General features: G+C 36.1%; 1 protein-coding gene across 10 annotated transcripts in view; it reads right to left on the reverse strand.

The window, feature by feature from the left end:
- The window catches only part of USP34 (ubiquitin specific peptidase 34), a 247390-nt gene that overhangs the window by 151629 nt on the left and 83412 nt on the right, over positions 1-12349 (reverse strand). For all 10 annotated transcript variants that reach the window (XM_045162247.1, XM_044926026.2, XM_044926027.2 and 7 more), the window contains exons 9-10: positions 2505-2586; positions 2328-2420 (exon numbers count right to left, since the gene is read on the reverse strand). In XM_045162247.1, the coding sequence (XP_045018182.1) occupies positions 2328-2420; positions 2505-2586 (175 nt within the window). The remainder of the gene's footprint in view (positions 1-2327; positions 2421-2504; positions 2587-12349) is intronic.

Genomic DNA, 12349 nt, shown 5'->3' on the forward strand with positions numbered 1-12349 from the left:
AGCAATAATATATAAAATTAAAACCCTTAAGAATGAGCTTAACATATGATAAAATCTATATGCAAGTAACTCTGAAATGCTGAAAGATACAAAATAAAACAAATGGCATATCACAACTTGGATAAGATAGCACTTTTCAAAATAATCATTATAACAATGAAAATAATATTTTTAAAGGGTAAGTCAATGCTAAAACTCACATGGAAAAATAAATGAGACACAGATTCTTTAAAATATATATAAAGGATCAGCTTTGCAACATATTAAGAAATGTTACACAGACACAAGGCGAAAAAAGAAAAGATATGAGTATAAAAGCAGGGACTAACAAATGTTTTCTCGATGCACCAGACAGTAAATATTTTAGGATTACAGGTGATACATTCTCTGTAACAGATATTGTAGTCTGCCACTGCAGTGTAGAAGCAGCCACAGACAATATGAAAATGAACAGGCAAAGCTATGGGGCAAACAAACTACAAAATCAAGTGTCCAGCCCAAGGCTATAACTTTACCAATCCCTGGTATACAGATCATGACTATATACACAAAAACGTCAGTCTACCAAGTTCAGAAATTGACCCAGTCAAGATAAAACTAGTGTCTCAAGTCAGTGAGGAGAATTACTGAACAAATGGAATGGGGACAACACAATCAAAAATTGGGAGGGGAAATATTGGGTATGTATATGATAAATTCCTATTGGATCGAAGATTAAAAAACAAAATTGAAACAAAATGTACAGAAAGGAACTAAAGGTGAATTTTGTTGTAATCTTGAAATGCATTTCAAACCATAACACAAAAGCCACAGGCCATAAAAACTTCAACCACAAGTCTGAAACCACGTACTTGAAACTCAACTGCAAAAACCACCTGAATTAAGCAAGGAGACATCAAAGCAGAATGTAGTCATAACTCCTAACAGACAAAAAGTCCAATTTCATTGATATATAAAGATCTCCTACAAAAAAAAAGTAAAGCAATTGATAAATGGCAAAGAATATAAACATTCCCGGAAACAAAAAGGGTTCTTAAACACAAGATTTTCAACCTGATTCACATTAAAGAAATCCAAATTTAAAACATCAATGATAACACTTTTCACTCACTAGTTTAGCAAATAAAAAGGAGTTTAATACAACTAATTGAGGAGGATAAGGATAAGGACTTCCTTTCACTTAGAGGTGAAAAGATAAGGAATGATGCTGAAGTTTAAGCTCCAGTACTTGGACCACTTGTCGTGAAGAGCCAACTCACTGGAAAAGACCTTGATGCTGTGAAAGATTGAAGACAAAAGGAGAAAAGGGTGGCAGAGGATGAGATGATTAGATAGCATCACCAACTCAATGGACATGCATGTATTTGAGCAAACTCTGGGAGACAGAAGAGAAGGAAGCCTGGCATGCCTCAGTCCATGGGACTGCAAAGAGTCAGACACGACTTAGCAACTAAACAACGGCAAGAGGTCAAAGTGGCACTATCACACCATGAGCTACCATAAGTAAACCACACATAAATTTTAATGTAACAATTCTACCTACAAGTAGGAATTTATCCTACATAATGGTTTTGCACTTGGATGAAATGACTGTAAATAGGTTACCTCTTATGGCACTGTTTGTAATGGAAAAGATTAGAAAAAGATAGTGCCTATGAACAAGAATTGGTTAAATAAACTATGGTACATGCATATAATAAAACACTATCTAGTCCTTAAAAAATTAAGTGCTTTATGTTACTTATATGGAATAATAATCTCCAGGACAAAATGTTAAGTGAAAAAAAACCAAGTCCATTTAGTACAATACATCTGTGGAAAAGCAAAGTGGAAAGAAAAATGTTTACTGTTTACAATTAGAAATTTATACAGAAAATTTATGATGCACCTGAGAGATAAGGAACTACATGCATGAGACTGGTAGAAAGGGGAAAATGTATAGAATATCTTTTTTGAAAAGATATCAATTTTTTGAAATTTAAACCATATGGAAATGAGCCTATTCAAAAATTAAATTAAAAAAGAAGATAGTATAATAGAAAAAAAAAATTACAATGTTCAGGACAGAAGCACTGATTGTATAAATGATAATAATAGGAAAATGTCTCTTAATAAACCAAGAACCTCTAACTGACTAGCTCTCACTTCCTTTAATTATACCACTTGTACAGTAAGATAAGACATGGATTCACAGATTTGATCCCCAATTTTTCCCATGTCTTGGTTTCTTTAGCTACAAAATGGTAACAGAATTCACCTTATAAGGGAGTAAGCACTTAGAACATATAATAAGGAAGTATTTAATAAATGTAAGCTGTTGATATTACCTGTGCAGCAGCCCAAATGCAGTCAATATGCTGAGTACTCAATCGCCCTTCAGCTGCCAGAAAATTCAAAATCACTTGGCACTGTTTGATAATCTGGGAAAGAAAACCTTATTATAGTTAATTTTTAAAAACTTTCTCTCTTAATAGAGCAGATAAGTCATATAAAAGTCCACAAACCTCAATATGTAAATTTGGTCCAAATATATGCTCTACCACATTGTTGCTTATAAGCCAGTCTGCAAGTTCTTTTGCAATGGACCTAAAGTCAAATAAAAAAAATAGTTTATACATTTCAAAAACTATTAGTATCATTTTGTCCCATGTCTGAAAGCAGACTCAGGTGAAAACCCAAAACTGCTCACATACAAATTATAAGTGTTAGTGTGTTAGTTGCTCAGTCGTGCCCAACTCTTTGCAACCCCATGGACTGCAGCCCACCAGGCTCCTGTGTCCAGAAGATTTTCCAGGCAAGGATACTGGAGTAAACAAGTGACTATATACAATTAACTGTTAATAGTACTACAAAGAGTAACTGAAACAGAAATCAAGAAATGATATTACTACCTAAATTTATGAACAAACAAAAAAATTCTGAAAAGTTAGGCTAACTAATACCAGGTGCATAGGGGAGAATACCAGGTACACAGGGGAGAATACCAAGGGTAACACCCAGAAAGCGATACATTTTCTGACTCAAAGATCATGCCTTCCCATTATTTCCACAGTAGACACTGAAGCATTCAAGGAAGGTTTTCCCGTAGGTCTGCTATGGCTGGGCTTCCCTGGTGGCTCAGTGATAAAGAATCCGCCTGCCAATGTAGGAGATGCTGATTTAATTCCCGGGTTGGGAAGATTCCCCTGGAGAAGGAAATGGCAATCCACTCCATTATTCTTGCCTGGGAAATCCCATGAATAGAGAAGCCTTGTGGGCTATACAGTCCATGGAGTCACAAAAAGTCAGACACTGAGTGATCAAGCACGAGCCACTATGAGTAGATATCATAAAAGTAGGTTACCAAAGTGCGGGGGGCGGGAAAGAAAAATCTCCAAGCCAAACGGTAACTCCCCTGCCTGATACTCAAAAAGGTTCTGCTTAAGAGTCGGGTATCAACTGACTGTTCAGAACACTTGGCTACATTTATCATGAACAATTCACCCTTCATTTCAATATGTGAACTTTTTATTCCTAAACAGTTTTAGATTTTCCTTCATTTTTGGAAAAGCGCTAACAACTTTCTTTTAGAGTAATAAATCACTGGCACAGAAATTAAACTATTACGTAGCTGGCCAAATTCCTCTATCCATGGAATTCTCCAGGCAAGAATATTGGAGTGGGTAGCCACTTTCTTCTCCAGGGGATCTCCTCAACCCAGGGATCGAACCCAGGTCTCCTGCATTGTAGGCAGATTCTTTACTGACTGAGCCACCAGGGAAGCCCAACAATACACAGTGTCAGTTTATCAGTTAATTTGTCTTTTATAGCTTTAAGATATGTGTGAAACATAATAAACTGAACATATTTAAAGTATATAGTTCAGTGAACTCAAGCTTACATATACATCTATGAATCCATTAGCACTGTCAAGATAACACATCAACCCAAAAAGTTTCTTTATGACACTTTATCTTTTCTCAGCTCTCACCCCCACTGCCCAGACAATCAGTGATCTGCTTTGTTATTAAATTTTCTAGAATTTCATGTAAAAGATAAGGTATGTGATTTTTTTATAATTTAGATTTTTTTTTTTTCACTCAGCATAATCCATTTTCCTTCATTGTCATTAACCCATTGGTTTCTTTCAAGTTTGGGCAATTATGATTAAAGCTGCTGTAAGCACCCATGTGCAAGTTTTTGTGTGGATATAAGTTTTCAAATTCTTTGGGTAACTGCCAGGGAACAAGACTACTGGATCATAAGGTTATGCTGAGTTTTGTAAGAAACCATGAAACTGTCTTCCAAAGTAGCTATACCTTCTTGCATTACCACCAGTGATGAACGAGTGTTTCTGCTGCTTTACTCTTTGTCAGTATCTGGTGTTACCAGTGCTGTGCATTTTGACTATTCCAATAGGTGTGTAGCAGAATCTCATCTTTGTTTTGATTGGCATTTCCCTGATGTATGCATGTGTTCATGTGCTATCTGTATATCTTCCTTGGTGTAGCTGTCTGCTAAAGTCAGCGTATTTTCAATCTGATTGTTCATTTTCTTACTGTTAAATATTTAAGAGTTCTTTGTATATTCTGGATAACAATTCTTTATCAGATGTCTTCTGCAAATGTTTTCCCCCGTCTATGGCTTGTCTTCTCCTTCTCTTGACACTGTCTTTCCCAGAACAGAAGTTTTTTGAAGAAGTCCAGCTTATTAATTCATGGATCATGGTATGGTATTCAAAAGGTCACCACCATAGCCTAGGTCATTTAGGTTTTTTCCTATATTCTTTTAGGAGTTTTCTAGTTTTGCATCCTATGTTTAGGCATGTGATTCATTTTGAATTAACTTTTGTTAAGAGTGTGAGATCTACATCTAGATTTTTTTTTCCACTTGGTTGTCCAATTGTTTCGATACTATTTGTTGGAAATTCTATCTCTGCTACATTGTACTGTCTTGGCACCTTTGTCAAGTATCAGCTGACTGTATTTATATGGGCCTATTTCTGAGCATCGTATTCTGTTCCACTGATCTGTCTGTTCTATCACCAAAACTGCACTGTCTTGATCACTGTAAATTTAGAGTAACTGTTGAAGGTGGGTAATGTCAGTCCTCCAACCATCCAATACGCTGAAGAGCAGTGGTGAGAAGGGATACCCTTTCTTTGTTCCTGATCTTAGTGGAAAAACTTTCACCTTCACATCATTAAGTATGGTGTTAGCAGTAGGAGGTTTTGCAGATGGCCTTTATCAGGTTGATTTAGTTCCCTTCTGTGCCTAATTTACTGAGAGTTTTTACCATGAATGGTAAAGTCTGACTTTGTCAAATTTTGACTTTACATTAATTGACTTTGAAATGCTGTACCAGCCTTGAATACCTGAGATAAATCTCACTTGGTTGTGATGTATCATTCTTTTTATACCTTGTTGGATTCAATATGCTAATATTTTCTAAGGGTTTTCATATGTTTGTTCATGAGAAATACTGGTCTGTAGTTTTCTTTTCTTGTAATGTCTTTGTCTGGTTTTGCTATTAGGGTAATGCTGGCCTCAATGAGTAAGGAAGGCTTCCTTCTGCTATTTTCTGAAAGAAACTGTAGAGAACTGGTATAATTTCTTCCTTAAATATTTGGTTAAATTTACTAGTGAACCCACCTGGGCCTGGTACTTGTTTTGGAAAGTTATTAATTGTTGATTCACTTTAATTGATCCAAGCCCTTTCAGATTAATTCTTTTAAAAATTTTTAAATGGTTACCACAGAAGAACACCTAATGAAAAAAGTAGTGTTACATATACTGTGGGAAGAAGAAAATAGGTTTCAAAACAGGATGTGTAGTGCAAAGATTCCAAGTATTTTCAGCAACATAAATTATACACAGAAAAACCGGGAAGAAATTAACAATTCCTTTTCTTGTTTATCCACAAAAGAATTATTTTTAATTTTAAAATTATTATAAATATTTTTAAAAAGAAGCTATGAATTAGACATATGGCCTCAAAGGGTCAAACATTAAAATAAAACTACTAGTGGTATATTTCACCTATTTCTGAGTAGGCTGACAGAAGCTACGATCCACAAATCAACTCCATGATTTCTTTAACATAGAAAAAGATAATTCAACAACTAAAAATAATTCTTTCAGTTTCTTGAAAAACATTCAAAGTAAGTGTAAAATTGGACAACATTATCAATAACAACCATTCAGGACCCTGGAAACATACACACAACTGGGACTCCCATAAGGACTAAGGGGAGCAGAAAGAAAATTTGAAGAAATTATGGTCAAACATCCCAAATTTGAAGCAAAATGTTCATCTACACATTCAAGAACCATAATAAACTCCAACTAAGTTAAACACAAGGATATCAACGCCCAGAGACACCACAATCAAATTCCTAAAAGCCAACGACCAACAGAAAAATCTTAAAAACAGCAAAAAAAAAAAAACAAACCAAACATGTACAGAAGAACTACAATAAGATTAACAGCAGACTTTTTATCAGAAAATAGAGCTATACTGAAGCAATGTTCCTATATTTTATTAGAATTGTTATTAATCTGAAGTAGACAGTAATAAAGATGCATACTGTAACCCATAAAGCAACCACTAATTTTTAAAGTATAAAAAAATAGAATTAAAATGGTATACAGTTGGTTCTCTGTATCCATGGATTCTGCATCCATAGATGCAAACAAAAAAGGATCAAAAATATTTCTTAAAAAAATTCTCATAAGTTCCAAAAGGCAAAAGTTGAATTTGCCACATGCTGACAACTATTTACATAACACTTAAATTTTGATATCCTCAGGTGGTCTAGAACCAATTCCCAACACATACCAAGAGACAACTATACTACTATATACACTGCAAAATAAGGCAGTAAAGGAGAAACAGAAAAAAAATTTTAATTAAGACATAAAAAAACCAAAAGCAAAATGGCAGGCATAACTCCAACTATACAGTTACTGAATTAAATAATACAATCATAAGGGAGTACTGTGTAAGAGTGGATTTTTTTCCCCAATCCAACCAAATGCTGTCATCAAGAGATGTATGTTAGATCCAAAAATACAAACAGGTTGAAAGTAAGAGGAAGGAAAAAGAGTAAACATAATAAAGTTACACTGGTTATATAACATCAAACGAAATGAACTAAGTCAAATATTGTTTTAAAGAGACAAAGACAGACATTTTAGGATGATGAAAGGATGAAATTATCAACATAACATAGTAACTATAAACAGAGTGTACCCAACAAAATGTCCTAAAGTACATGCAGCCAAAACCAACAAAAATTGAGAGAGAAAAAGAAATACAGCCAATTCTCATCACCCCTGGTAGTTGTATCATACAATGTCACTGCACTGAGTTAGCTAATACTGAACCCCTGAATATTTTTCTTAGATTACTATTACCCACCGCTTTAATGAATAAAAGGAACATGTTATTAGCATCAAGTGCTTCCTAGAGTGGGTTCTCTTTAAAAGAATGACTCAGTGCAATAATATGACTCATTGGTTAGACTGACTGAAAGAAGACACAGACTTTGATTAAATGCAAATCTCACATAGTAACATTAAGTACACAATTTGGTCTACAATTCATTTGCAGAACTTCTTCAAAGAAATATTGTTTCACAAAACTAGTATTTGTTTTGAAGTTTCCACTTCAGTCAGAACAATGCAAGGGAGACTTTTCCCTTTATGTAAAACTGTCATCATAAAAAGTTCATCAACACCCTTCCCTTTCCCCATTCCCTCTGGAAAAAGAGACATGGTTCTCATTTAAGTGTTACCATGTTGTTTTCTTCGATACGCTTTTTCTAAAAACTTTTTATAATTGAGGTACAATGGACAAATAACATGATTAGTTCCAAATGCACAACATGATGATTCAATATTTGTATATATAGCTAAATGATTGTGTAAGTATATAGCTAAATTATAGTAAGTCTAGTTAACATCCACTATGATGGTGTTACAAAATTTTTTTTTCCTTTGTGATGAGGACTTTTAAGATCTACTCTAATAATTTTCAAATATGCAATACAATATTATTAACTATAGCCACCATGCTATACATTACCACTTCTATAACTTACTTATTTTGTAACTAGACATTTGTATCTTTTGACCTCCCTCACCTCTTCTGCCCTCCTCTGACCTCCACACCTCTGACAACTACCAATATATTCTATCTTTGAGCTTAGGGTTTTTGGTTTTTAAAGTCTGTATATAAATGAGACCATATGATATCTTTCTGACTTATTTCACTTAGTATAATGCCCTCAAGGTCCATCCATGTTACCATAAATGGCAAAATTTCATTCTTTTTATGGGTGACTAGTATTCCATTGTATATTCTATTTCACCATAGAACTGAAAGAACAAATAAATACAGTCAATTCTCATTTTTTACTCATGGCAACTGAATCCTATAAAATCTCTGCACTGAATAAACTCATATTGAACTCTTGAATATCAAATTTAAAAAAAAAGAACTTCTTTTCAGATTCTATTTTCGTTTTACAAAACAGAAAATGAGCATCAGAAGTGTTCAGTGACATGGCTCAGTTCAGTTCAGCTGCTCAGTCATGTCCGACTCTTTGCGCCCCCATGGACTGCAGCACACCAGGCCTCCCTGTCCATCACCAACTCCCGGAGTTTACTCAAACTCATGTCCATCGAATCAGTGATGCCATCCAATCATCTCATCCTCTGTCGTCCCCTTCTCCTCCTGACTTCAATCTTTCCCAGCATCAGGGTCTTTTCCAATGAGTCAGTTCTTTGCATCAGGTGGCCAAAGTATTGGAGTTTCAGCATCAGTCCTTCCAATGAATATTCAGGACTGATTTCCTTTAGGATGGACTGGTTAGATCTCCTAGCACTCCACAGGACTCTCAAGAGTCTTCTCCAACACCACAGTTCAAAAGCATCAATTCTTCAGTGCTCGGCTTTCTTTATAGTCCAACTCCCACATCCACACATGACTACTGCCCCAATATCAAGTACTAGACGTGAGACTCCTATCCCTCCAACTGGCCCAGAGTCACAGCTTCTTGCACTATCCTGCACAGCCTCCTACCACTTCCATCCCCTGGTCCTTTCTAAACCAGTGCTAAAACAAGAAAACAGAGCATCACTTTATATGACTTCAGCTGGGAATGTGCACGTTGGGAGACTTTCTTATTGCTCTGTGCATTTCAGCAAGACTATGAAGAACCAAAAAGTATTGATTTGGGGGTTACAAATAAACTGTAGCACACAGGCAAATTAATAAAAACAGAACCCACAAAATGAGGATAAATTAAAGTCAGAGACTTCAATGCCCTACTTTTAATAACAGACTGGAACAAGTAGATTAAAAAATCAACAAGGATACTGAAGACAAACATTACAAGTTCCCTAGACCTAAGAGACACCTAAGGGCTTCCCTAGTGGCTCAGAGGTTAAAGCATGCGCCTGCAATGCGGGAGACCTAGGCTCGATCCGTGGGTCGGGAAGATCCCCTGGAGAAGGAAATGGCGACCCACTCCAGTATTCTTGCCTGGAGAATCCCATGGACGAAGAGCCTGGTGGGCTACAGTCCATGGGGTCGCAAAGAGTCGGACACAACTGAGCGACTTCACTTTGACTTTCAAGAGACACCTATAGAACACTCCATACAACAGCTGAATAAATTCTTCTTAAGCACACATTAACATTCTGTGGTACAGATTGTATGTTAATCTGTAAAACAAGACAAATAACCCAACTAAAAACTAGGCCAAAAAGTGAACAAACAATTCACCAAAGAAGAAACAGAATGGCAAATAACCATATAAAAAGATGCTCAACATCACTGGTAATTAGGCAAATACAAATAAAAGTCATAATGAAATGACACTAACACCCACTATAATGGCTATAATCAAAAATACAGGTAAAAACAAGTGTTGATGAGATTGGGGAAAACTGAAACCTTCATATATTACTAGTGGAAATATAATACAGGAATGCTGGAAAACATTTTGACAGTTTCTTTAAAAGATAAACATAAAATGACCTTACAAACCAGCTGATCATACCTATGTATCTACCAAGAGAAATGAAAACATATGTCCAAAAAGACTTATACACAAATATTTAAAGTAGCATTATTCATACTAACCAAAAAGTAGAAACAATCAAAATATCCATCAATTTGGTAAAAGAATAAACAAAATGTGATAAAGCTATATAATGTAACACTATTCACCAATAAAAAGGAATGAAGTACTGATTCATACCACAACATGAATGAGCCCGCAAAATAAACAGTGTAAGTGAAAGGTGGCAATTGAAAATAAACACTATCATATGATTCCATTTATAGCAAACCCCCAAAATGGGCAAATCTATAGACAAAGATTATTAATGGGGCTGGGGATAAGAATGGGGATTGACCCACTGCTGGGCATACACACCAAGGAAACTAGAACTGAAAGAGACATGGGTACCCCAATGTTCATCGCAGCACTGTTTACAATAGACAGAACATGGAAGCAACCTAGATGTCCATCCACAGATGAATGGATAAGCTGTGGTGCACATACACAATGGAATATTATTCAGCCATTAAAAAGAATACATTTGAATCGCTTCTAATGAGGTGAATGAAACTGGAGCCTATTATACAGAGTGAAGTCAGAAAGAAAAACACCAATACAGTGTATTAACGCACATATATGGAATTTAGAAAGATGGTAACGATGACCCTACATGAGAGAGAGCAAAAGAGACACAGATGAAACGAAGAGTCTTTTGGACTCTGTGGGAGAAGGCGAGGGTGGGATGATTTGAGAGAATAGCATTGAAACATGTATATTACCATATGTGAAATAGATTGCCAGCCCAGGTTCAATGCATGAGACAGGGTGCTCAGGGCTGGTGCGTTGGGATGACCCTGAGGGATGGGATGGGGAGGGAGGTGGGAGGGGGGTTCAGGATGGGGAACACATGTACACCCATGGCTGATTCATGTCAATGTATTGCAAAACCCACTACAATATTATAAAGTAATTAGCCTCCAATTAAAATAAAAAATTAATTTTAAAAAACAAACAACAAAAAAAGAATGGGGATTGACATAATTCCCTGGCAGTCCAGTGGCTAAGGCTCTGAGCTTCCACTGCAGGGGGCATGGGTGCAATCCCTGGCCAGGGAACTAAGATTCCACATGCCATGGTACAGGAAGGGGGGGGGGGGGGAGGGATACAAATGACTACAAATGGGCAAAAGGGATCCCTCTGAAGTAATATAAATGTTCTACAATTGGACTGTGATGAAAGTTGTACAACTCTGTAAATTTGCTAGAATTCATTATAAAAACAGTTTTATGATATGTGCATTATCTATACCTTAATAAAACTGCTTAAAAAGACAGACACAATTCACAGGCTCCAACAATGTTTATCACACTTTGAATTTGCTCCAATCTTTCCACACTGTACAAACTCTTCTCTTCCCAACTTAAAATATCTCTACTAACTATTCCTCAAAACTTTTAATCCCCTCCCTCTTAAGCATGTCTTTAGTATGTATAAACTTCACACATTTTTTAAATGGAATTCCTTCTTACTCTCTATCCACAGGAACATAAAAACCTAGCCTGTACATGTAGGGTTACTACACTGGTGAGTTCAAGACTTTTAATTTCTGTCTTTTTTGCAGGGATGGGGAGTGATTACTTCATTGGCAATTTTAAAATTCTCTTAAAGGCAGTCTGAAGGGGTGCAAGGGGATGCACTGAGGTGTCAAAAGGGAAATATAGACATGTAGTTTAATATACATTGGATATAATCTACTTACTATCTTGACTGTGTGAAACAGTACTCCTAGTATGAACCAGAATTTATAAAGCTACTACCAATTCTGGGCCACACATTTTAAGGGGACTTAAACTGACAAAGAATGTTGCCAAAAGTGAATGACCTGCCTGGCCATATAGCTAATAACCATAATATGTGAGAAAAAAAAAGTACAGGCATAGTCTCTGGTTTCCAAACTCATGAAGGGATGGGTTCAATGGAAATTAGCTCCACAGAGCAGAACTAACATCAATGCATAAAAGTTATAGTAAACCAAAAATATGACTCATTCATATCATTACTAATTTTCTAACACCTTAGAACTGTGTAACTCTGAGGAATTCTCTGGCAATCCAGTGGTTAGGATTCCACACTTTCACAACTAAGAGTGTGGGTCTGATCCCTAGTCAGTGGCTCAGAAGTAAAGAATCTGCCTGCCAAGCAGGAGACTTCAATCCCTAGGTTCTGGAGAATCCACTAGAGAAGGAAATGGCAACCCACTCCAGTATTCTTGCCTGGGAAATGCCATGGACAGAGGAGTAC

The sequence above is a fragment of the Bubalus bubalis genome, chromosome 12, assembly GCF_019923935.1.
Source record: "Bubalus bubalis isolate 160015118507 breed Murrah chromosome 12, NDDB_SH_1, whole genome shotgun sequence".
Lineage (NCBI taxonomy): Eukaryota > Metazoa > Chordata > Mammalia > Artiodactyla > Bovidae > Bubalus > Bubalus bubalis.